A 23,965-nucleotide genomic window follows, 5' to 3' on the forward strand; every position below is an offset into this window, starting at 1 on the left:
CCTCATTCTAGTTCCATTCTCTCTCTCTCTCTCTCTCTCTCTCACACACACACACACACACACACATGAAATGTGAGACTCTGAACAGAAATACCCCAAGGCCTCAAAAGCATACCTAGGAGTTGGTGAAACCGGCCATGCTGAGGGCGTAAAAAGGATCTATCAGACTCTGGAATTTATTATGTATACGTGTGTGGCAACAACGGCTCTATCATGACTGAGATCAAACACGGGAGACACTTCCCATCCTCACACCGTGGCCCAAAGTTGTGCAAACTTTTCACCCTTCTCGACCTCCAGAAGCTTTGAGTACTTGGGTCACGTAAAATGTAGTAAATTCTAATGTGGCTATAGTGGTAATTTTGTGGGGTGGGTTGCCGATACAACTCCTTGCTAAGGGCACAAGGGATCCCAGGTATGCCTCTGCAAGACCTGGACTGCACCCTTTCTTTCTATAAAAGTTATTTAAGAGGAAAGGAGTAAGTCCAGATTGAAGCTGCGGCGCAAGATTGTTTAGGGCTCATTCACTAAGCTGTTTTCCTGACTGTTCAGTTGGTTTTAAAGGGCTACTATGAGAAGGGATTCGAAGCATCTCAGTACGGAGATGGAACCAGGGTGACGGTGGCTGTCTTAATTCCTTCTGCTCCGCTTCTTAGGTGGCCCTCAATTATGCTACTGCAATTGAAATACAAAGCAACTGTTACTCCACCTTTAGTGTATTCTAGTCAGTGCTATGCAGCACACAGAAATGTATTCCTATCTCTCATTTGAGGAAAGCCTTTCATGTGCCTCACCGGCCACACAAGAGGGCTTAGTAGTCTATCTTTAAAAGTGTATTAGTTCCTTTGTTCTTCCATAAGCCGTGGAATTCAAGAAAGTCGCAGCCACGGAAAGCCTCGGAAGTGTGCGTCTGCTTTCCCAGTTGGGGGGGGGGGAGAAACCGCATTTCCGGACTACATATTCCAGCGTGCTCCTCCCAACATCTCGCATCTATTTTGCAGCAATGCTTTCTGGGGATTGTAGTCCACTGATGGGAGGGGAGAGAGAAAAGGCGTTATCAGAAGAAGCCGCCTGAGTCTTATCTGTGGAACTTCGCGGCTTTCGAAGCCCCGCCCAGAGCGCGGGATGAACGTTCCAAAATCAAACCGGAAGTTGGGTCCCCTGTGCGCTGCTTCGCCCCTCGGAAAGAGGAAGGGAGGGGAAAAACAACACCAGGTCCTTATAGGAGGAGCCCGAGCGATACGGGAAAGAAGCCGATTGGCTGGAACGCCCAGCGCGGTTGCGGCGGGATGTAGTTGGGCAGACGGAAGGTTTCAGGTTTGGCGCGGAGAGCGGCGATTGGCTGGGCGGGTCCGGCGCGCGCGTTCCGGGGAACCAATGGGCGGACCGGGGCCAGTTGGCCACGCGCGGGCAGGCGGAGTCGCTTCATTTAGTCAAGCGGGTTGGTTGCGGGAAGAAGCTTCGCGCCCCTTGGGCTCCGCAGGTTCGGGTTGACGGTAGGTGCGCATGTTGGCGCGCGAAAGAGGCTCTGGCTGTAAGGAGGCGCTTGGAGCAGAGAGGGGGTTCGTGGGTTGCGCGGGGGGCTGAGGGGAGGCGAAGTGGTTATTGCTGCTGTTATCAATGAATTAAGAAATTTTGAAAAAAGGGAAAGGGCATGAAAAAAGGGGGGGGTTCGTCTGTGAGACGTCTCGCTGCAAAGGCTTTTTGGGCGCTTTGGCCCTAAGGACACGCTCGCCAAGGAGCAAGATCCGCTCAATGTGCTTCTGAGGGGCGTGAGACCCAACTGGCTCACTTTTCGCTTTGGGGAAGAGTCATTTAGAGCGGTAAAGTGCGAGTGGGGATATTAAAACATCTCCCCTGAATCCACTCCCATTCAAACTCAAAGCCCTCTGCCCCCCCCCCCGCCGTAATAAAAAGTTGGGAGATCTGATCACATATCTCATGGGCCACCTCGTCCTTCAGTGTGGCTTTTGGAGACTGGCCTAAAGTTACTGAAGAGGTTTTTTTTTAATGGCTGGGGGGCGGGAATTTGAAATTGCATTTCTTTTCTTCCAGTTTTAATACTGTGTGTGTGTGTGTGTGTGTGTGTATATATATATATTTCCAGCAGTCTTATCTTTGAAATCAGCAAGTGGAAACCTCCCCCCCCCCCCTATGTAATTCTGGAAGGAAGGCAGGAGAGTGTAGAGAAAAACAGGCAACTCTGGCATCAGAATTTACTGCCAGGCCCTTTTAAGGAATGGATACTAAGGGCTTTTCTTAGATAACAGGGCAACTGACTTTCGGGTTTGGTGACTGTGCGTCAGTAAACGAGGGGGATTAAGACTAAGAGAGCTGAGTGGGGGGTGCTCGTGTAATCTCACTGTATACAAATTGTACAAGTGACAATAAAGTATTTCAATAATTAATAATCATTTAAAAACATTGGCTACTGTACTTAAAACAGATAAAGCAAAATAAGTCTTAGGGTTGTTGTTTTTAATTATCACTATAAAAAGAAAAGAGAACAACAGTGATGCCACAAAATGAGCAAAATGAGGCAGGTTGGGGTGAGTATTTTTAACGCAGTATGCCTCTGCTCCTGGAACAGAGAGTGATGATCCAGCAGGAATTTGGGTTTCGAACTATTTCAGCCAACAATTTTTATGTTAGGTGGTGGGTAGGTTTATCACCTTGACAGTCGTCAATGTTTAACCTTGAGCTTACCTTCAAGGTATAGGAATGGGTGAGAGGGGCATGTTGTGAACAAAGGATGGGAAATAAAGAGCTTGTGCTGGGGTGAGCATGATTAATCATTAGGGGCAAGGACGTCTGGGGATAGTGAATAACTTGCTAAAAAGAGAGGTGTGGGTTCATAGACCTGTATGGGAGCCTAGCCCCTTAAGCCCAAATGTAAGACTTCAGCTGTTTTTGGTGAATAAGGAGGGGAAAATACTCTGTTCCAATCAGGTCTTTATTTTGTTGTTCACCTAGCGGGAGGAAAGGCATCGCTGGGGGACAGGATAGTTGTAACTGTTAGAGACTATTTGTGAAATTTAAAAGTGTGTGCACGCGCACACATGCACACTTAACTTAAATGTCTTTCATTTGCTCTCTTTGGGCTCCAGTGTCCATCATGCCTTGTACCAGATCTCAGTCTGAAAGCCAGAGCACCATCAAATTCCCAAAGCGGAAATCGATTAGGAGATGTCACAAACCTCTAGAGAATGAGGAGGCTTCAAAACTGGACACAAGGCCACTGTCAGTTTCACCCCAGAAGCAGGTCTTGCCTCTCAGCCCCCGTAAACGGCTTGGTGAGTTGCCTTTCTCTTCATCCAACAAAAATATCCTAACACGTTCTTATATAGAAAGCCTGCTCAGCCATTCTGCTTGGCACTAAACCAGCTGTATTTTAATTAACTGTTTTTGTTTTCCTATTATGTTTTACCAAAATCTATATTTGGTGTTAGCTGCCCTGAGCCCGGCCCTGGCCAGGGAGGGCGGGGTATAAACGAAAATTTATTATTATTATTATTATTATTATTATTATTATTATTAGTGAATGGGACTTTGCTAAGTGATGCCAAGATTTTCTCAGATTGAACACCAGAGTTAAGAACACAGGAAAAGCTGCCTTATATGGCAGATGAAGCTGATTGATTGTATGGGACTGGCAGAATCCGTGACCAGGGAGAAGAAGACTGGAAAAAATTCAAGGACTATTTACAAAAATATTGTAAAATTAAGGAATGTTGAATGATGTTGGATTGAAATTAAGTGGTTTCAAGCTGTAATTATGATAAAATGACTTTATTTTTGTAAGTAAAAATTTAAAGTTATAATAATTTAAGAGGTTGGAGAGAAAATAAGGTGTTTCTTTTTTCTTTGGTTTTTTTCCTTTTTTTAAGCTGTAATGCTTTGAGATAAGGATTTGCTATATAAATAATTTAAACTGGATATACAAGAAGGGGAGGTATGGGGAGGTCGGGAAAATAAGTTATGAGAAAATAAGTTGTGAAATTTATGTGTTTTTAATATTCTTATGTTTGTTTTTTCTTTTTGTTTGTAAAAAATTGGAAACTCTAATAAATATCTTTTTTTTAAAAAAAAAGGAAAAGCTGCCTTATGCAGCTTCAGGCCATGCATCTCAGTATTGTCAGCACTGACTGGTAGTGGCTGCAGGGTTTTGGACGGGTCCTACCTGGAGTTAGTGAGTGGAATTGGGACAATTTTTTTCTTGCAAAGCATCTGGTCTATTTCCCATGAAGGCTAACTCGAAAGATAAAAAGTAATTCATAGGTAGGCCTATTTGTGTACTGCTGAAGAGTCTGTGCTTGAAATAATTGCTCTGCTCAACAGTATTCCTACAGACAGGCTTATCTACAAAGATTGAAGTGGTTATTTGTGTTCTAAACCCAGCATTTGGAGTTTTTGCAGTAGCAAGTCAGAACAAGTAGGGTTGATGCAGTAAGTGTACATTGCAAAGGGCCCAGAGGGAAGGAGCAGGCAGAGCACAGCAACACTTCTCTGAATAAGGGGGCATTTGACAGGCCCTGTGCTTGTGCTTTTCCTAAATGATGCCTATGATAATAAGAGCTCTGAAACTTTAAATGAAATAACAAAAGGCATCTTAAAGACATCATGTTGTATGGCAGACATGAACTCTGGTAAAATAGAGGGCAGACAAACTTGTCTTTTATATCTGGGTTCTTGTCTGTATTTCATATTCATTTTCTTCTGCTGCTGCTTTCTTCTAAACTTGGCATGTGTTTGTGTGTTTCCCACAGGAGATGACAATCTTTGCAATGTCACCCAGTTGCTGCCTTGCTCCCCGAGTAAGCAGGGTAAAAAAGAGAATAGCTTTCCACCCACTTCTCCCAAGGGCCGGGCTTTACTCTTCAGCGAGCGTTCAACCCCCAAATCTCCAACTAAGGGCAGCAATTTGGTTCCCTCTCCCTTTCGTGGTGGTCAAGAAACCCCTAACGCTTCACCGCAGCATCGCCACCCAAGGAAAGAACTGGTGTGTACTCGTCTCTTTAAGCAAGAAGGTATGTAATAGCATTGTGTATGGTGGAAGAACTGGGTACTACATCTTCTGCGGTTGCTTGGATTTTTAAAAATGGGTTTATAAAGAATTCAGTCTCTTAAGTCCTCAGAATCCAAGGCTAGTTCACTGTTATTCCCACAAAATGAGAAAACTTAAGGCATGGCTGTGTCATGAATTCAAATTTTCAGACTTTTTCAATTGTTACATTACCCGCAGGCAAGACCTGCTGTGGTTCCATGGAAGGGGTTGGAATATTTCTCACCATTCTCAGCAACCTCATAAAATTAGAGTTCCTAGGATGCTTTGAGGGAAGCCAAGGAATAAAAACCATTGAAATTTGTGGTTTAGCTGTGATCACAGAGGGGCTTGACATACTGCCTTTCATCTTTAGTCATTTATTGCTGGTCAAAATATTGCAAGTAAGTTTTATTAGCAACGTTCATGTTAGAATGGCGTCCCTTCTTGAACATTCTTATTTGATTCTTATGTCGGCAATCTTAACAACTACAGGCAGTGTTCAAAAAAGCAAGGCAATACATCAGTAGTATTAAACAGAGCAGTACAAGACGCATTTGAATAGGCAAGGGTCTATTTAGTCTAGCAATCTGCTTTCAGCTGCTGCTAGCTTCAACGATAGAACTTTTAAAAAGAGACAGCAAAAGTAATCTTTCATTTATTGTAATAGATCTCTTCCTAACTCCAGTGGGTTTTTTGTTTTTGTTTTGGTTTTGGTTTGTTTTTTGTCTACTGTTGTCTCTGTTAGAAGAGAGTTGTACAATTACTATTTGTATAGTTTTTTGTTAGGTATATTGAGGTGTTTAATTTGTTCTAAACCTGTCTTCATTTTGTTTATACAGGCACTTGTTACCAGCAGGCAAAGAGTCTCCTACACACGGCTGTTCCGGACCAGCTGCATGCAAGGGAGAAAGAGACAGGTGTTCTTCATAGATTCCTGAGAGAGCATGTCTCTAGGGAGATCCCAGGAAGCCTTTATATCTCTGGAGCTCCAGGCACTGGGAAAACTGCCTGCCTCAACAGGGCCCTGATGGACTTAAAGGTAAAACTGCTGGATTTGAATTTGGACGCTGGTCCTCTTTCAGACTTTTGCTATGAAACATACCGTATTTTTCGCTCTATAGGACGCACCGGACCATAGGAGGGGGAGAACAGGGGAATTTTTCCCCCCTTGTTCTCCCCCTCTAAAACTAGGTGCGTTCAAGGTGCATTCACCCAAAGCCTCCGGAGCACAGCGAGAGTTCTCACTACACTCTGGAGGCTTAAGGCGGCTACCTTGGAAGCCTGGAGAGCGAGAGGAGTCAGTGCGCACTGACCCCTCTCGCTCTTCAGGCTTCAGTGAAGGCAACCCGAAGCCTCTGCGAGTGCGGCGGGAGTTCCCTCTGGGCTCTAGAGGCTTCAGGTTATTTTCAACCAGCTCTTTTGGGCTGGCGGGGGGGAAGCGCTGCTTTCCCCCACTGCCAGCCTCAAAGGTCCCTGAAGCCTTTGCAGCGCCTTTCAGGCTTCGGGGACAGCCTTTGGAGCCTCTGCAGGCACCCCGCTGCCCTGTGGAGGCTTTGCGCAGCCATCCCCAAGCTAGAACAGAACAGTTCTGGCTTCGGGGACAGCCTTTCTAGCCTCTGCAGGGCAGCGGGGTGAAGGCACCCCGCTCCCCTCAGAGGCGTTGCACAGCTAACCCCAAGCTAGAAGAGTGAGACAGAGCGCTGTTTTGGCTTTGGGCTTAGCCGCGCGGCCTGTATTTGCTCTATAGGATGCACATACATTTCCCCTTAATTTTTGGAGGGGGAAAAATGCGTCCTATAGAGCGAAAAAGACGGTAATGCCGGAAGAACCATTGCCCAGCTCTGACAAATGGCATTTAACATTATATGATACAGCTTTGGGTCTACTCTTCTTTCAGAATTCTCCCATATGCCATTAAGTGTGGGAGAACTATGTGAATTCAGAGCCCAGTGAGAACCTTTTCCTGCAATCACTCCAATGCCCATAAAATACTTTTTGCCTGTATATCTTACACTTTTAATATTCCAAAACAAGGTTAAGGAAGCTTTACTGTGTTTTGTATTTGGCCAGCAAATCATATCTCTGATTAAAGATGGGTATAGGAACCTTGGTTTTGTGCTAACTAAAGTTTGGTGTGGTATCCGAATTGACAAACCATAGGGACAACCACTGCTTTGTTTCCAAAAGTAGGAGTGAACTTAGGAAGTGCTGAAGAAGTGGGGAAATGAAAGCAGACAAACAACTCTAAAGCATAGCTTAGCTGAACATTTGGATGCTCAAACTGATAGGAGTTTTGAGCTATGGTTGACACAAACCATGCTTTGGTGTGCTGCCTGAATTGAAAATATGTTGCCCCTACAAGATATATGTGAACACATGGCTATTCTATGGATTTCAAGGACCTGCCTTTCCAGGGCGGTATGCTTATAATTTGTGCCTGATGGGGGCAGCTTGGCAGTTTTGCCTAAGAGAGTATATTTGACCATCCCTCATGCTGGATTATTGGCCCCCCAGGCACAAGAAAGTGGCCTCCCGTAATTTCCTGTCCTCCACAGTTTCCTTGCAGGTACTTCTGCTCAGTGATGGTCTGTGGAATTTCTGTCTCTTTATTGCACTACTTGTACTCTATTGCAAAGTTTGATCTACTCTCAAACACTCCTTTGTCTCCCTGCCAGGCGGAGCTCGCTGGGTGCCAGACCATAGTCCTGAACTGCATGGCTCTGAGAAGCTCCCAGGCTGTGTTCCCAGCAATGGCTGGACAACTGGGCCAGGCTGGAGCAGACAAAGCAGCCAGGGGTGACGTGATCAGAAGGCTGGTGAAACGGTTGACATCAGAAAGTGCACCCATGGTGTAAGCACAAGCCCTTTGTGGTAGGAGGGGGGCATTCTTAAAACTAGCCAGTTTTGAGCAGCTCTGTCACAGGGTAGCCATGACCTCTATTGGACAGGCATCCTCACGTCACTGTTGTGTTTTGAGTGGCAAGGCACATTTTGTGCTATAAACCTTTCATAAAAGTCTCTTAATGAGGTTTAGAGAAATATGGGTTTAGTCTGAAAGGTCTTCAACAGCTGTAATATCTAAAGCCTATTATACTGGGCACTTTCTCTTTGCTGTGCGTTTGGTGCAGTATATGTGGCTGAGCTGTAAACATTGCTGTCAGAGAGAGTTTAGCAGTGTCAATCTAAATGCCCATACTTTGATAACAGACTGGGGGCAGGGTGTGGACACTTAGTCTTTTGGATAATGGTAAATTTGATTCTGGACCTAAGAATTTGAGAGATCAATTCAGTCTTCTGCAGGGCTAGAAACATTTACTACTTTTTCTTTTTTTAAAAAGAAGCTAGTGATTATAATTTGAAATATTTTATTCTACCCTGCCTAAATAGCATAGGGTACCTGGCAGGACAGGTGCAGTTTCAGTCCTGTGCCAAGGATGCCATGGGGCTACTTGCATTTGATGGGTGTTTGGATGCTGTGACAGTGGCAGAAAGGATGTTCTTACCGTAGCACATTGCTGTGGTGGTGTTCACGTGCTCTTGTCTTTCATCTTCACAGTTTGGTTGTGTTAGACGAGATGGATCAGCTGGACAGCAAAGGGCAGGATGTGCTGTACACAATGTTTGAGTGGCCTTCCCTCCCCAACTCCCGGCTCGTTCTCATCGGTGAGTGTCGAGAGTTAATGACGCCCAATCCTATGTTTCAGGAGAGAGGAGAGCATGACTTCAGGACTGGCATTGTGGGGTGGGTGGCACAGTTGGAAATCTTCAAGCACCCACACACTGCCAGCCACAGGGCCCTCGCTCCTGCCACTGTCCCTCCCGTTCACTGCTTGTACGCCTGTCCCCTCTCTGTGGCCCAGAAGACACAAGTGTCTGGAAAGCAGGAGCAAGCCACCACCTTCCTAGTCACCTGTCTGAACCTACTAGTTGGAGGCAAGGATATTATGCAGACTGGGCCCAATTTTGCTACATGAATATGGCATGGCGAAGGCAACAAGGCCAGTGAAGGCAGAGGGAGGAGGAACAACAGGAGGCAGGGAGGAGTGTGTGGACCTGCCGAGGACATTTGGCTTTAAGGCCTCCCCAAACCAGATCAGGCACTTGTTCCAGTAGGATTGTATGCCACTGCCCACCTCACTCCCTTTGGTGGAGGAATGAGTTATTCGTAAATCGGTTCAGTGCATCCTTTGACAGAAATAGAACATCTGAAGGGAGACGGGAAAGCCACCTGGGCGAGTTCCCTGTACAAACTGCAGGACCACCCACCCACCAGCCTTCCACTGACCAGCCTATGGGATACAGACCAAAGGCTGAGCAATTGCCTGAAACCCTGGAGCTCCAGGTGGGTTAATGGAACATGCAAGTTTATCGCAGCATGCCACAAGAAAGTTGCTAATTCTTAAGCTTCTATATGAGGTCTACACTTCTCCGTCATATTCATTGGCTAGGCGTTGATGGAATATAAGGTCTTTTCGTGAACTTATTTTGTGGGTCTGTGTGGTCCCTCAAATGCAGAGTGAAGGTATGTGGAGCTGTATTTCAGACAGCAGGTGCAAGGTCAGCATTCTAGGTGAACACTTCAGGCTGTATGTGAATTCTTGTTTTTGTTATGTGGTCTATTTTAAGAATGCGGTCCCTTCATTTCTGAGGCAAGCTATATGAGTGGGAAGCTATGGGGTAAGAAGGATAGAAAGGTATAGAAGGATAGAAATTGGGTGTCTCCAAGGCCTCTAAGTATCTCTTCTCATTGGTAGGGATAGCCAATGCTCTGGACCTCACAGATCGCATCCTGCCCCGCCTGCAAGCCCGTCCCAAGTGCAGGCCACAGCTGCTAAACTTTCCCCCGTACAACAAAGACCAGCTTGCCTCCATCCTCCAGGAACGCCTTAAGCAGGTAAGATCTCAGAAGCCGAGTTCCAAAATTCCTGTCCTGTTGTTATTGTTGTAAAATTTGTATTCTGCCTTTCATCCAAAGATCCCAGGGCGGTTTGCAACAGAAAAATACAAAATGAGAATACAGAATACACCTAAATGACCTGCAGAAGGCACAATCACTTCTGCTCTGGAACCCTGCTAAATTTGTTAATATCTTAACATGCAAAATATATACCTCTCTTGTGCCTTGGCACTAGGGGTGCTTTCCAGGTTCCCTGTGTTTGAGAACCAGCCCACTTTCCCCCTCTTGCGAGAGCAGTGGCTACTTTGTAAAGTGAAGGAAGGCACAGAACGCTAGTAATCTGGGGGAAATGAGATGCTGCTATGCCATAAACAGAGTTACAGCATATAAAAGAGTGAAACAGTGGTGTGTTTTTGTTTTTTTTTTAAAGATAAAAATGGCAATTCAGTAATAAGAGGGTCCAAACCTGTGGATCAGGGAAAGCTTGGGCAAAAAGGGACAATGTATTTACAAGACATCTGAAACCAACTGATGGATGATGACCTTGAACGTGGCCTGGTAGCAGATCACCAGTCAATTAAATTCCCTCCGTTTTGGTGCAGTACATACACATCCAGGAGCTCCACGCAGCCCCCTTGGCCACAGCATGCTGACATTGTATTTACTGATAAATCAGTCCTAGCCTGTCTTGTTCCTTGCTAAGCCCTTTGCTCTCCATGTCTCTATGCCACTTCCTGGTGGCAACAAATAAGGTCGGGGGGTGGGGATTAAAGACTGTAAGTTGGACAAAACAAAGAGTTCTTGGGCTGTTACAAAGGCGCTGCCTTTACACATGCCCCCAAAACCCTTTTGGTTTGTTTTTTTTACTGAATCCAGGAAAATGTCGCGCAGCAGAGCTTCCAAGATTTCTCTTGCAGCTCCTGTTTTCTTCTCCCTGTCCCTTAGGTGTCAGGGGAGCAGGTGCTGGACCACGCCGCCATCCAGTTCTGTGCTCGGAAAGTCTCTGCTGTCTCTGGGGATGCGCGCAAAGCTCTGGACATCTGCAGGTGAAGAATATATAGCACTCTTAAAAACCCGAGCTAATTACAGCGCATGTGGGATGTGATTTAAAGCTTCATTATGCTGTTTGGTCCCCCTGCCTGGGAGGTGGAGGGAGAGAGAGAGAGAGCGGGGGAGAGCCCTCATTCCTTTGTGGTGAGAGGGGAGGGTGCTTCCTGTTCCTGACTGTGTTAATGTCTGGAAACGTTCACAGCCCATTACCTATGAAGGGTGAGAGGAATTGGTCCTCCCTGCTGCGATTATAGATTGGTTAATTACATTTGGATTGCAAAAGGCTCTCATTAACAGTTCTCAAGCAGACATCTTTATGGTGCTTAGAAGTACTTCCTTTTCCCTTGCAAGTTGGCTTTCTGCCTTCCTTGACCTTGCCCAGGCATTTGCTTGGGGGCTGCCTCTTCCTCTGTTTGACTCAACAATTTTTTGGGGGGTATAAACATGTACTTCAGCACAGGCTGATGATAGACATGACCCCTTGGCAGAAGGAAGGGCACGGCTGTTACTTTTCAGGGATGTTGGCACAGATCTTTCTCGTGTGTGTGTGTGTGAAATAGGGTTTAGCTGCTCATAGGTTTGGAAAGGAAATGAGACCGTGGTAGGAACCTCCCTGCCAGACCTCAGAGGTTGGCTCATCAGCCCATTTGGGAGGAAACAGCGGCCGTCTTTCTTGGGCCCAATGTATATGATGTCCAGTGCAGGAAACATCAAGTTTGCAACTTGAAACTTACAAGCAGTGGTTAAGAGATAGAAGAATTGGGAGTGGACTCCCAATTCTTGGATTGTAGCCCTCCTCCCCAAGTGCCAAATTCTCTTGGAAGAAAAGGGTCGGGGACCACATACCATCGTGGCCAGGACCGCGATAGGCAGCCATTACATACCACTTGCTCTTGCTGTCTCTGTCATATCAAAATGGACCTGTCAATTTTGCAAGCAGCAGTTTCCTTAGCATCTACAGCAGAGCAAACGTGTGTGTGTGTGTGTGTGAGAGAGAGAGAGAGAGAGAGAGAGAAATATACCAACCAAGGAACATAAGGGGAAGCCACTGCTTGCCTGAACCGTGCTCAGAAGATAGAATATTTCTATCTTCTGAGCACGGTTGAGGCTTTGTGGCTGCCTGTGTGTGTGCGTTTCACTTTATGGTGCTCCCCTTTTTTTCCATTTGTTGACAACTACCAACTAATCCAGAATGCGGCTGGCAGACCAGCGACTGGGAGCGGCTGCCAGGACCATATAACACCAGTCCTAAAATAAGTACATGACTCCCAGTACATTTCCAAGCACAATTCAAAGTGCTGGTGCTGACCTTTAAAGCCCTAAATGGCCTCGGTCCTGTATACCTGAGGGGAGTGTCTGTACCCCCATCGTTCTGCCCAGTCACTGAGGTCCAGCTCCCAGGGCCGTCCAGCGGTTCCCGCCCTGCAAGAAATAAAGTTACAGGGAACCAGGCTGAGGGTCTTTTCGATAGTGGCACCCTCCCTGTGGAATGTCCTCCTATCAGATGTCAAGGAGATAAACAATTATACAACTTTCTTAAGACATCTGAAGGTAGCCCTGTATCGGGAAGTTTTTAATGTCTGATGTTTCCTTACGTTTTTTATATTCTGTTGGAAGCCACCCAGAGTGGCTGGGGCAACCCAGTCAGATGGACAAGGTATAAGTTGTTGTTGTTCATTATGCTCTTCTCCCAACACCCTCCAGCTTGGCCTGTTAGAGCCCCACCTTTGCATTCTTGTAAGACGCAGATTATTCTTCCACACATTTATAATTTGGTCTGTTGGTATGTTGTTTCTATTGATGGGGTTCTCATAAAAGCTTTGTCTCTGGCAGATTTTAATTTCATTTTGACTTGGCCATAGGTCATAACTATCAACACAAAGTAGTTTGTATGTACAAACTTCCTAAAACAAATTACATTTCTTTTTTTAAAAATCAAAATAAAATTTGCCCCTGATTAATCTCGTAAAATACTGAAAACCAGTAGGAGAAATACATGAATTCATTAAAGTTGATACAAAACCTATCAAACAACAGATTCCAGGGGAGCATTTAGCCAATGTTAAGAGCCCATTGAATTTAATGGGAGCATTAAGTATATTCTCTTTCCCTAAAATAAATGAAAACTAGAAGAGTTTAATTTGCCCCCCTTCCCTTTGACGTATGGCAAAGCGGGTACACTAAAAAAAAATCAACAAAAAGATGTCCCAAAAAAGTTCAAGTTTGACCTTAAAAAAAATGTTGGGAATATGGCAACCCTAGTTAGGGTATATGTCCAAACATCTTTAGTTCTGGCTTAGTTTTGTTTTAGCTTAGTCTGATTGGAGTATTTGTCAACTTAAACAGAGATTTAGCCGTGCTCCGCACCCCCCGTGGGGTGCCCAAATTAGACAGTGGTTGGCACTGGGGCTTTGGGTTGAGAACTGCCTCCAGCATCGCTTCCACTACAACAAATAGAGCGTTAGTCTCATTAAGAGGCAAGATTGTAATGAGCTCCCATTAATGGGCCATGCATGTGCCACTCCAGGTCTCCTATGGGTGGGGTGGGGGGTTTTGCTTGCATAGTTTTCCCTCTTGTGACTTTTCAACACTGCTTTGAGAGCAGGATTGGGGTGAGAAAGACAGAACAGCCACATGGTATGATAAAATTACGGGCTGGTTAGGTACCTTATTATGACAACAGACAAAAGTCTAGAAACACAGTCCTTCTGGACTGCTGATTTTCGTTGATGGGTCAGGACCCATAACCGGTTACATCCAGGCACAGTCTCCTCCCTTCTTCTCTCTCTCAATCTTTTTGGGCGACTGCTTATGAAGATAAGCTTAATCAAACCATTTGCTCCCTACCTCCATAGCCGTAAAGGGATGGGGAAGCGGGACAAAATAAGGAAACTCAAGCGCCAGTCCTTAAAATGCTAGTTGCTTACAAATGAGCCGCCAAAATGGAAATGGGAGGAGCCTAACGGAGCTGCTGGAATGGGCCAGGGGAGGTTGGTTTGGCATATGCTGCACCTGTCATGGAACTCCAACTCCCAGAAACCCTTGCCAGCATGGCCCAGTGGTCAGGGATGATGGGTGGTATAGTGTTCAGCAACCTCTGGGGGACTACAGGTTAAGCTGCTCCTGGAAAGGACCCTGCTTTCCATGTCACCCACTGTTGCAGCCTGCTGTAATATCTGTTGCCAGATGGGAGATGATGATGACTTGCTATCATTACTCTTACTATTATTAATAATATTTAAAAGTGTTTTCCCCCCCAGTTGTACAAAATAAAGTGGGGAAAAGTGCAATATATGTATTCAATACTGTACCAACTATATTCTGTATAACCTCATTCCAAATATCAATATATTTGTCCAAACAAACCTGTGTCTTATTAGCAGTCCGTTCCTATGTTGCGAGTTACCCTGTCTTCCATCCATCGATTCAAGGGGACTAGATGAGAATTGAAGGATGGATAGCCCAATGGAACTGGTCTTTCAGTGGACAACTTAATGAGAAAATCTGGAGTAGCCCTGTGTTTGATAAAAAGCATTAGCAGGGAACTAACGCCTTTGTCTGAAATGTTACTCTTGTCCTTAGGAGGGCCATTGAAATTGTGGAGTCAGATGTGAAGAGTCAAACTGTGCTTAAACTGCTGCCTGCCTGTAAGTAGCTTTCCTCCCTGCTCTTCCCCCTGAGCAGGTCCTAGGCTGCTGTGCAGTGCTGTCATGTTTCATTAAATGCTTTCCTGACCCTAGTTGGTAGCGTTCCTTCCCAGGGACTTGTTCAGGCCTTGCTGAGGGATGTGGGGGGCAGTGGTGAAGGGAGACAGAGAGGAACGTGCAGCTGGCTGGTACGGGGAAAATGTTCTCCCTTCCAGCAGTCAGCCCTGCAGAGGGAGGCGAACACCTGCTCCTTGTCTTTCCTGCACTGGCTTTAAGTGTAACTTGAGCAGTGCAAATGCAGGTGTGAAGCTACTACTACGTCCAGGGAGCATGAAAACAAGCGATTTCGGTTTTCAAAGCATCTCCCAAAATGAACTGAAAATCTGTGCATCTTAGGGACATTGTACTCTGAATGTGTAGTGTTGCAATAGCTTTGGGTCCACCTTGCCTCATCTTTTTCTCATTTGCTGTAATGTATAAATGGTGCGGACATCTGTTACTTCTGCTTCAGAATGGGCAGGATGGAGAGCAGATACACCGTTTTAAGTCTGTGTTAGGCAAGTTGGTCTGGGTCTGGTCATTGCCTGAATATGAGACTGCCTGGGAACTCTAGCTATGCCACTTTGAGCTCTTTGGCCCAAAGGCAGCATATAAACACAAGAAGAGTGTATACATTACAGTGGTACCTCGGGCTAAGTACTTAATTCGTTCCGGAGGTCCGATCTTAACCTGAAACTGTTCTTAACCCGAAGCACCACTTTAGCTAATGGGGCCTCCTGCTGCTGCCACGTTGCCGGAGCACGATTTCTGTTCTCATCCTGAAGCAAAGTTCTTAACCCAAGGTAATATTTCTGGGTTAGTGGAGTCTGTAACCTGAAGCGTATGTAACCCAAGGTACCACTGTGCAACAATCATATGGGAATGAAGCTTTGCCTTTTGAAGATACAACCCATGCCAGGACCTTCTTATTGAGCTCTACCTGCACTGCCTTACTCTCCATTCAGCTGCTCACTGTCTTCTTTCTGACTTCTCCCGTCCTCAGGCAAATCCTCTTCTAAGCCAGCCACAGACTCAGCAGTACCCCAGCGGGTGGGACTGGCCCACGTATCCCGGGTGATCTCTGATGTGTACGGTGACCGTTTGGCCTCAGGTGCAGGCCGTGACGATGCCAATACCTTTCCCTTGCAGCAGAAAATCTTGGTCTGTTCTTTGCTGCTCTTAACCAGGCAACAGAAAACCAAAGAGGTGACGCTGGGAAAGGTGAGTGTGCAGAGTCTCTCTGCCCCCCAACCTCTTCAAATTGCCACTGCTAGTGTATTATGCCACTCTTACTTGGCAAGGAGCTTTGCTTTGCAGCACAAGGGTTCGTCTCTTAAAACCAGAGTCCTCGGGAGCACAAAGGAAGAAGTGCACAAGGAGTTTCTCTGAGTCCTACCATGGACCCACTTAAAAATGTTTGGCTGTTTATGCGGGACGTGCAGTACACAAAGAACTAGAGTCCCCCAAAAAACCTTCAAGGGAATTGGCTCCATCTGCCTCTCTCTTCCTCTCCTCTTACGTCTCCCGTCCTTGGTTTTTTTTTTTGTTTTTTTTTAAAGGCCATGGGAGTTAATGAAAACTGTTTGCTTACAGAAGTAAGTTTTTATGTAGGAACGGAGTGGAAGATGACTGCTTGGAATGTCTTTTAGTAGTGTTTGGTGCAGCATAGGCTACATGCATTGCACCCTAAAAACCTCTGTCTTCTCTTTGAGTATTATTCTACCCATCCTAAACTACTGTGGAGTGGAAGGGTTTTGTGTCTCTCCACCATCAAGTCAGCCTGGATAGCTCACTTGGTTAAAGCATGGTGCTGATAACACCATGGTTGCAGGTTTGATACCTGTACGGGACAGCTGCATATTCCTGCATTTCAGGGGGGTTGGACTAGTAGCAGTGCTCATATGCCAGAGGTGTGGAGCAGCACTTGTGTGTTGCTTTGCCAGCAGCTTTGGCTGGGCTGTGCGGGACATGGGCAGGAGACCTATTATTCAGTTAGAAGCCACAAAGAGGGAACTAGCTAGCCTGGGACACTTGGAGGAAGCCATAGAGAGCAAGTTGCATTATGCACACTTTTCTGTTTCCTCTACTCAAAAACGCTGTGTTTTTTCAATGGCATTTCCTCCTAGCTGCATGAGGCCTACAGCAAGGTTTGCCGCAAGCAGAAAGTAGGAGCTGTTGGCCAATCAGAATGCCTGTCGCTTTCGGCTCTCCTGGAATCCAGAGGCATTGTGGGCTTGAAGAAGACTAAAGAAGCGCGTCTGACTAAGGTACTGCTGCAGACCTACTTTTGCTATGGCCTGGACTCCAGCAGGGGTGGGGAGGGCAGTATCCAGGGTCCCCTTCACCTCTCAGAAAGGGCCATGATCTGGTGGTGGGACACGTGCTCTGCATGCTGAAGGACCCATGTTCACTCTCAGCATCTCTAACTAAAAGAATCCCAATGCAAGGAGAGAGCCGCCACCACTCAGAAAGGATTGTGCTGTGGTAGATGAACCCAATAGTCCCACTCTATATGGGGCTGCTGAATATATTTGATGGGGCAGTTTGCTAGTAAACATCAGAACTAAATTGTGTGCTGAGATGCGAAAAATTTTGTGTCCCTCAGCAAATTACAATAAACCTTTGAGAAAGGGGTGTGTGCTTTGCCGTGGAAATGCATGGCATTGGAATTAGCCCCATGCCTTTTAAAATGGTTTTACATTTATTTAGATCTGTGTTTCCCAAACCTGGGTCCCCAGCTTGTTTTTGGACTACAATTCCCACCATCCCTATCTAGCAGGACCAGTGGTCGGGGATGATAGGAACTGTAGTCCAAAAACAGCTGGAGACCCAAGTTTGGGAAACACAGATTTAGATTAAGAATATACTCTCCCCCTAAGGACTCAGTGTGCAGCGTTTCCTTATTTCACTGGTCCTCAGCACGAGTCACTGGAAACATGTTGATTCCACCACTCCAGTATAGTGGAAGAAATAACACTGAGCAGTGGTGATTTGCCCCAGTGGTTCATGGTCCCAGCCTCCTCTGGAAAACTTTGGGTGCCAGGCTGCTTTGATGCCTGAAAATCCCCTGCTGGCTTCCTTAAATGTATCTGTCTCCCTCCTCAGCCTGCCTTAGCTGTGCTGGTGGGAGAACTGCTGCATCTTTCTTGTTCTCCTTTGTTTTAGCTCTGTGGGAGAGCCACAGTGCACAGCCCCTCCTGTCAGTCTGATGAAAGAGGCTGCACCCTTCTATAGGAGGGAGAAGTGTAGAAATAATGGAGAATTAAATGTCAGCATTCTTGCACATAGGTGTGCCCAAAAGGGAGCAGAAGTGTAAAACCCAGAGGTTCCTTGCCAGGTCAGTTGACAGGAGCAAGCCAGCAGAAATTCGCACCGAGTAAGCTGGAGATAACTTTATTAGCAAGACAGAATCTGCACAGGAGTGTCAGGCCTAATGATCACAACAACTGCCCCCATGAAGCAGATGCCAAGACTAAAGGTCCCTGCCTCCCCACAGCCAGCAGTGTCTCCTCTTCTCCAGAGTTTTTTTTCCAAGCAATCAGAGACTCCCCACTTCATGCCTCTCCTGGTTCTGGAAGGCCAATGGGGAGGGGTGCTTGTTGCAGCAGGGACTGAAGACACCCATGCCTCTTCACAAGCCTGACCCACCTCTACCTCTTGGCCTCCCTCCTCTCCTGCTTCAGCTTCTGCCTTTGATTCTGGACTGCTCTCTGCCACCAACTCTCATAGCTCACTAAGACCTGTTACCTCTTCACCTTCTGAAACCTTCTCTTCCCTTGGGGGTTCCCCAGATGGGTTCCTCCCACTACTCCTCTGCGTCCAACCAGTCCCTGACATCAGTTGATCTGCCTGTGTAAGATCTGCCACCGCCAGTGCAGCTGTGAAAAGTCTCAGGAGCATCACAGGGCACTTTTGGGCCGCCATGGCGCCATTGGCTCTGCTGCACAGAGATAATGGAGGTCCCCCTGCTATCCTGTCCCCCCAAAACCTTAGCCCTGAGCTAAGTAAGTTTTGAAAAGGTGGAGAATGCCTGCCGCAGGATGGCATTTTATCTATGCAAACAATGGGAATCCTTCTGTGGAGCGAGGAGCTGTCAAGAGAAGAAGCCGTGATAGTTGAATTTTGTTTGATGGCCAAAATTGGTTTTGTTCTGCAGCTTGAGGAAGAAAGCAAGTGCTGGATGAAGGAAGTATAAAGATACAAGACACCCATTGTACCTGATGGTTTTGGGCCTCCTCCCTCTGCCCACAAATGTTCCACCTTCCATCTAGTAGCGCAGCAATAAAACTGCTAGCACATTTGCAAAGCTATGCAGGGCCTGGTATGCTTTCAGATTGGATGGCAGACTCTGTGTTGAGATTCTTGTCTTGCAGGGGTTTGGACCAGGTGGACCCTCAGGTGTCCCAAATCCTATGATTCTACAACCTTGGGAATTGGCAGTGGGGGAATCCCATGACAGGTTGTGAAATTCTGCAAGAGTCACCATACGATTTAGCTACCGTTGCAATGCGGGCTTTGGGCACTGGGTGGAAGCGGAGCTGTTTGGATGGCATTGTGTATAGCAGGTGTGCCTGTATTCTCTCTCCCCATCTTCCCATTACGGAGGCCTAGTGATTTCCAGCGTCCTACCAGGAGTGGCCTCCTGTAGAGACCGTGCTTTTTGGCAATGATGGATGCTGACTACCAGTTTCCAGCCTGACAAATCCTTTTCTTCCCAGGTCTTCCTGAAGATAGAAGAGAAGGACGTGGAACATGCCCTCAAGGATGGAGTTTTGGTTGGAAGCATCTTGGCCGAGGGGATTTAAGAGTTCGTGCTCTCACCTCCCTTCTTGCACAGAATGTTCCTAACTAATGGACCGTAACTTCTCGCCGGAAACATTTCATGAGGCATATCAGTGGGTGGACGATTATGATTATCCCTACTCCTCCCCCTACCCCCGCTGGCCCCAGCAGCATCAGTGTTATACAGATGCCCTGTCTATTTTTCCAATGGGTGTTTTTTAAACTGCAAGGTATCCTAAGCAATGGGTGGAATGGAGCTGACTCAGTTAATTTTTAGGAGCTGGACTTCCACCCTTCGCCTAGGTATCTCCCCTTTCCTACACTTCCCGTTTTCTTTTTATGAATCCCAGAGGGAGAAACACACGCCAACGGTGTTAACATCTCTCCCCCCCTGCCCGCCCTCCACCTGCACACATACTGGGGCTGCTTGTGTCACTCCTGGGGCGTCTGCCTGTCTTAAGCACCCAAGATGAAAGAGGATGAAGGCTGTCAGCAAGAGAGCCCATTTGCCAGAAACAAAAACCATTAACGTCACAGGAGGAAATAAGGAGGCAGCAGCTTCTCTCGCAGGCTCCTTTGAAGTCAAGGCTGTTTCCGCGAAGCAGATGTCAGTCATGCTGAGGCTTAGCATCTCAGGAGCTGCAGTGGGGCTTAGCGAGAGAGAGAGAGAGGCACAGAAACCTGAAGTCTCCAAGCGTCTTAACGTTTATGAACTGTGGATGCAGCCTTGGAGCTGGAACTGGTTGCGGCCTGGGGCAAAGAGCTGGCCTGTTTCGTTTCTGAGCCACTTCTGCGAACTGCCGGCTGCTTAGTCTGATGCCTTTGTGTGGAACTCAAAATTCTTATAGTTACCATGAAATGCTGCCTTGGGTTTCCACACTGCGCCCCTCCCTCTTTGAGTGGCTTGCAGCCCTGGTGAGGGAAATTTCAGAACATCTTTTTCCCACCCCACCCCATGAGTTTATAGTATTTGAGATGTACTGAAATGCGTATTTACAGCCAGATGTTTGTTTTTTAAAAAAACAACAGATGGAGTATATTTGCATTGCTTTTTAAAAATTTTTATAGATTAAAACAGTCCTGATTATGGTTTTGGTGTGTGGCGTGTGCGTTTTGTTTAGTTGGGGCTCAGATTCACAACTTTGTGTGTTGGTTCCTTTAAGGCAACGAGGTGGCACAGATTCCCTTGCATAGGATTCCTAAGCTTCATCCTTCGTGTCGTGTGGTGCGTTGCTTTCCCCAGTGGCAGCTTCGTAAGTGAGGGAGCACCCAGTGTTAATCTCTTGTCCGTTAGAGCAGGGCTGCAATCGTGTTTCAAGTATCTTCAAGCAGCAACTGCTCAGGATTTCCTATACACAAGGGTGCACGTTTGGGGGTGTTAATTCTACATTGGCATTCATCTAGAAATGCAACAAGCCCTGCGGATTGTGGTTTAGTGCTCACTAGACTCTTTGTCATGTGTCGCCTTGAATGTCACGTCACAATGTACTTGCAAATAGTGCTTTTACGCATTCCGTATGCTGCCCTTGTCTTCTTCCAGATTTGTGCTTGCATTCAGCATCTGTTGCAGTTGGTTCTGTCTGACTTTTGTGTGTGACAAAATATTAGGAGCATTCACCCCTTTGCAAATATTCTAGTTAGCCCAGGTATGATTGAACTGCCAAGGACCTTCAATTTTATCCATATTGTCCCCTAAGTTTCCATGCTGCCCAGTACCGTAGTTTGTGGAACTTTGTTTACAGCTGAGTGGCAGAAGCCGGGAGACGTACTACATCCATTTTTTGTATTTTTTTGGCAAGTCAGAGTGGCTTTGGCAACTTGCTTGTTCAAACACAGCAGAGTGGGTTGACTTGACCCATCTGCAGCCCTGATGGCTGGCTCCTGTAAACCACAATGGCATCGGGTGTTAAAAATCCGTGACAGTGTTAAGAGAAACCAGCCCAGTAATAAAAGGGGGGGGGGCGAGTGGGATTTTGCGGCTCTGTCTCCTAGTCGAACCCTTAGGTGGTTAACCCTTTGCAATACCCTCTGGAATAAATTGCTCAGGCCCATCACCACCAAAGTTCAGTATTGCTAACCTGCAAGATCCCCAATTTTCTTCCCCCTCCAGTTTTAATAGCTGTGCTGTCCTCCATAGGGCCTAGAGAACCACACCGAGACTTTGGGCTCCTAACATTGTTAGTAAAGCAAGGCCGTGCACCACGGCGAGCCAGCTTTCAAAGAGTTAAAGGCCTAGAGCATTCACGGCTAATAGAAAGCAGGCTTTGGGAAGGATTGAGAGCAGATGGGCAGCTGCATTTTAAATCATATTTTGCTAGCTACCAGGACCTTGAAAGCGAGACAGCGCTTCGTACAGCATGGGCATCTATTCTCCACCCCAGGGCTGTATGTATTTTGAGTGAAAAGAGAGCGGGGTGGGGAGAGTCGGCAGATAAACAACGTGATGTTTTCTCCATCTGGAATTCATGTTTTCAGTCTATGGGGTTGGGAGTGGATAGGGAAAAGATAGATGAAAAGTGCCCCCACAGACTTGAATAAATGTTAGCAGGGAGTGTTAGCTAGGGGAGAGGAGCACATAGGTACAGTGAAGGCCCACTTTCTGGGAGTGACTTAATTTTCTAGTGACTTCTCAGGACATGTTCAAATGTTTATGCTGGGGGGTGGGGGAGTGTTTTTCTGCAATATACTTTAACACATGGCCAGTGTTTGAAATTAGCCAGGCTCATTTTGCAACTGGTGCGGGTCCAACTGCGACCGCCTCTGGTTGCCAGGCTGGCGACTGACATCTCCATCTGGCTAGCCTCTTCAGCATTTTTAAGAAGGTAAGCAGGGGAGCTTCTTCATTGCATTTATATCCCACCTTTTTCTCCAAAGAATGCATGGTTCACACACACATACCCTCCTCAGTTAATCCTACAACGACCCTTTGAGGTTAAGCTAAGAGGCAGTGATTGGCCCAAGGTCAACCAGTGAGCTTCATGACTTGAGTGGGGATTTGAACCCTGATCTCCCAGGTCCTAGTCTGACACTCACCACTATACCGCACTGGCTTCCTAAGTTCTTCTGCTATGGAGCAGCTATATCAATTACTTAGGCAAATAAATATGGGGAAAGAAAAATGTCACTTAGAGGAGAATCTGAAATTCTTTTGTGCTTGGCTTTTTACTCTCAAGGCATTTGCATAAATTCACCATACGTTTGATTAACTTTTCATGGAAAACATTGAAACTCCCAACTCTGTTGCAGCGTGTCTGCCCACATCAAGGGACAGAAATCTCCCTGGAAAATTAATTGCAGTAGAAACCTAAGCAGGTCTTCCCCACAAACCCTGGACGGGGTGGTTTTGCTTCTGTCCACTTTCTGCTTGTTTTCTGGGAACAAGGTAGCAAGTGGGATCTTCATCTCTCTCTCTCTCTCTCTCTCTCTCTCCTCCCCCCCCCACTCCCCGCATCCAAAGCCCTTAATTGGGTTCTGAATCACATCAGCTTGCTTTGATCTCTCAGCCGGTTCCCACACAGCCTCAAGAACAGCCTCATCAGCAGTTTCTAATGAGCGGGCCGTTGGTCTTCTCAGACCCGTCTTCCCCGGTAATGAAGCAGCGAAAAAGAAATCCGGGGCTCAGACATGCCTCTGGCCGTAGCCTCGGCAATCCAAGTGTAAAGTTTGGAGCGACTCTGTGTCCCCCTTGTCGGAAGGTAGCAGACAGAAATGAGGTTGCTCTGAATTCCTCCTACCTTGGTTTACAGCTGCTGCTGGTGTGCGCTGCGTTGTTCATGTGAGGTCAAGCCCTCCTGCTCTGCCTTAATCCAGAATAAATGCCCATCGCCCAATTATTTGCTCCCAACTCAATAATTTACATGAGATTCTGCAGCCTACTCAAAAGGCATGCGTGGAGATTTGGAAGAAGGGAGAGGTGCTGCCTTATCATTTATTACCCTTCCTGTGAGTAGGACAAGGAGGTTAAAGGGCAGCTAATCAGTGCTTTAGGTGTTCACCATTACGGGATATATTGGAGTCGCTGATGAATTGTACCTGCTGGATACAGCCCTGCTTGGGTGATCCATACTGTGGTCACTTGACTGCAATGTGTTACTTGTCAGGCTGCCTTTGAAAGCTGCTGTTTGTCCAGAATAGCAAGACTGTTTAATGGGCTCTGGGTGATTTGATCATATTAGGCCATTAGCATCTGCGTTGGCTTCCACTACTGATTCAAAGTGTTGGTCTCGGTCTCCAGTGTACTAGAGAGTTTGAAAACAGGTTACCTGAAGCATCACTTCCCTCTTGTATATACTTGGACCCTGAAATCAGTGGCCCTTCCATCTCCACCATGTGAGGTCTCCCGAGGAAAGGTCCTTCTCAGTGGTGGCACCCTGGTTATGCTTAGCCAGCCTTCCCCAGCCTGGTGCCTTCCCAATATTGCACTGCAACTCCCTTCAGCCCAGGCTATGGGCTAGACTAGCTAGACTGATGGGAGTTGTAGGTCAAAACAGCTGGTGGAGCCAAGGT

The 23,965-nt window shown here is 46.6% G+C and overlaps 1 protein-coding gene across 3 annotated transcripts; it reads left to right on the plus strand.

Moving 5' to 3' along the window:
* Positions 1-1,371: 1,371 nt before the first annotated feature.
* CDC6 (cell division cycle 6) lies at positions 1,372-20,547 on the plus strand. 3 transcript variants are annotated; one of them, XM_083469879.1, is made up of 12 exons: positions 1,372-1,496; positions 3,108-3,293; positions 4,767-5,027; positions 5,884-6,083; positions 7,720-7,895; positions 8,601-8,707; positions 9,799-9,938; positions 10,887-10,987; positions 14,574-14,638; positions 15,681-15,898; positions 16,804-16,944; positions 19,396-20,547. In XM_083469879.1, the coding sequence occupies exons 2-12, from the start codon at positions 3,116-3,118 to the stop codon at positions 19,480-19,482; spliced, it is 1,674 nt and encodes a 557-aa protein (XP_083326005.1). In that variant the 5' UTR covers positions 1,372-1,496; positions 3,108-3,115; the 3' UTR covers positions 19,483-20,547. The 3 variants fall into 3 exon arrangements, with proteins under 3 accessions (XP_083326005.1, XP_083326003.1, XP_083326004.1); XM_083469877.1 differs by having other exon boundaries at positions 1,441-1,534; XM_083469878.1 differs by lacking the exon at positions 1,372-1,496 and adding an exon at positions 2,272-2,291.
* The last annotated feature ends 3,418 nt before the right edge of the window (positions 20,548-23,965 follow it).

The sequence above is a fragment of the Podarcis liolepis genome (assembly GCF_965112155.1).
Source record: "Podarcis liolepis genome assembly, chromosome: 13".
Classification (NCBI taxonomy): domain Eukaryota; kingdom Metazoa; phylum Chordata; class Lepidosauria; order Squamata; family Lacertidae; genus Podarcis; species Podarcis liolepis.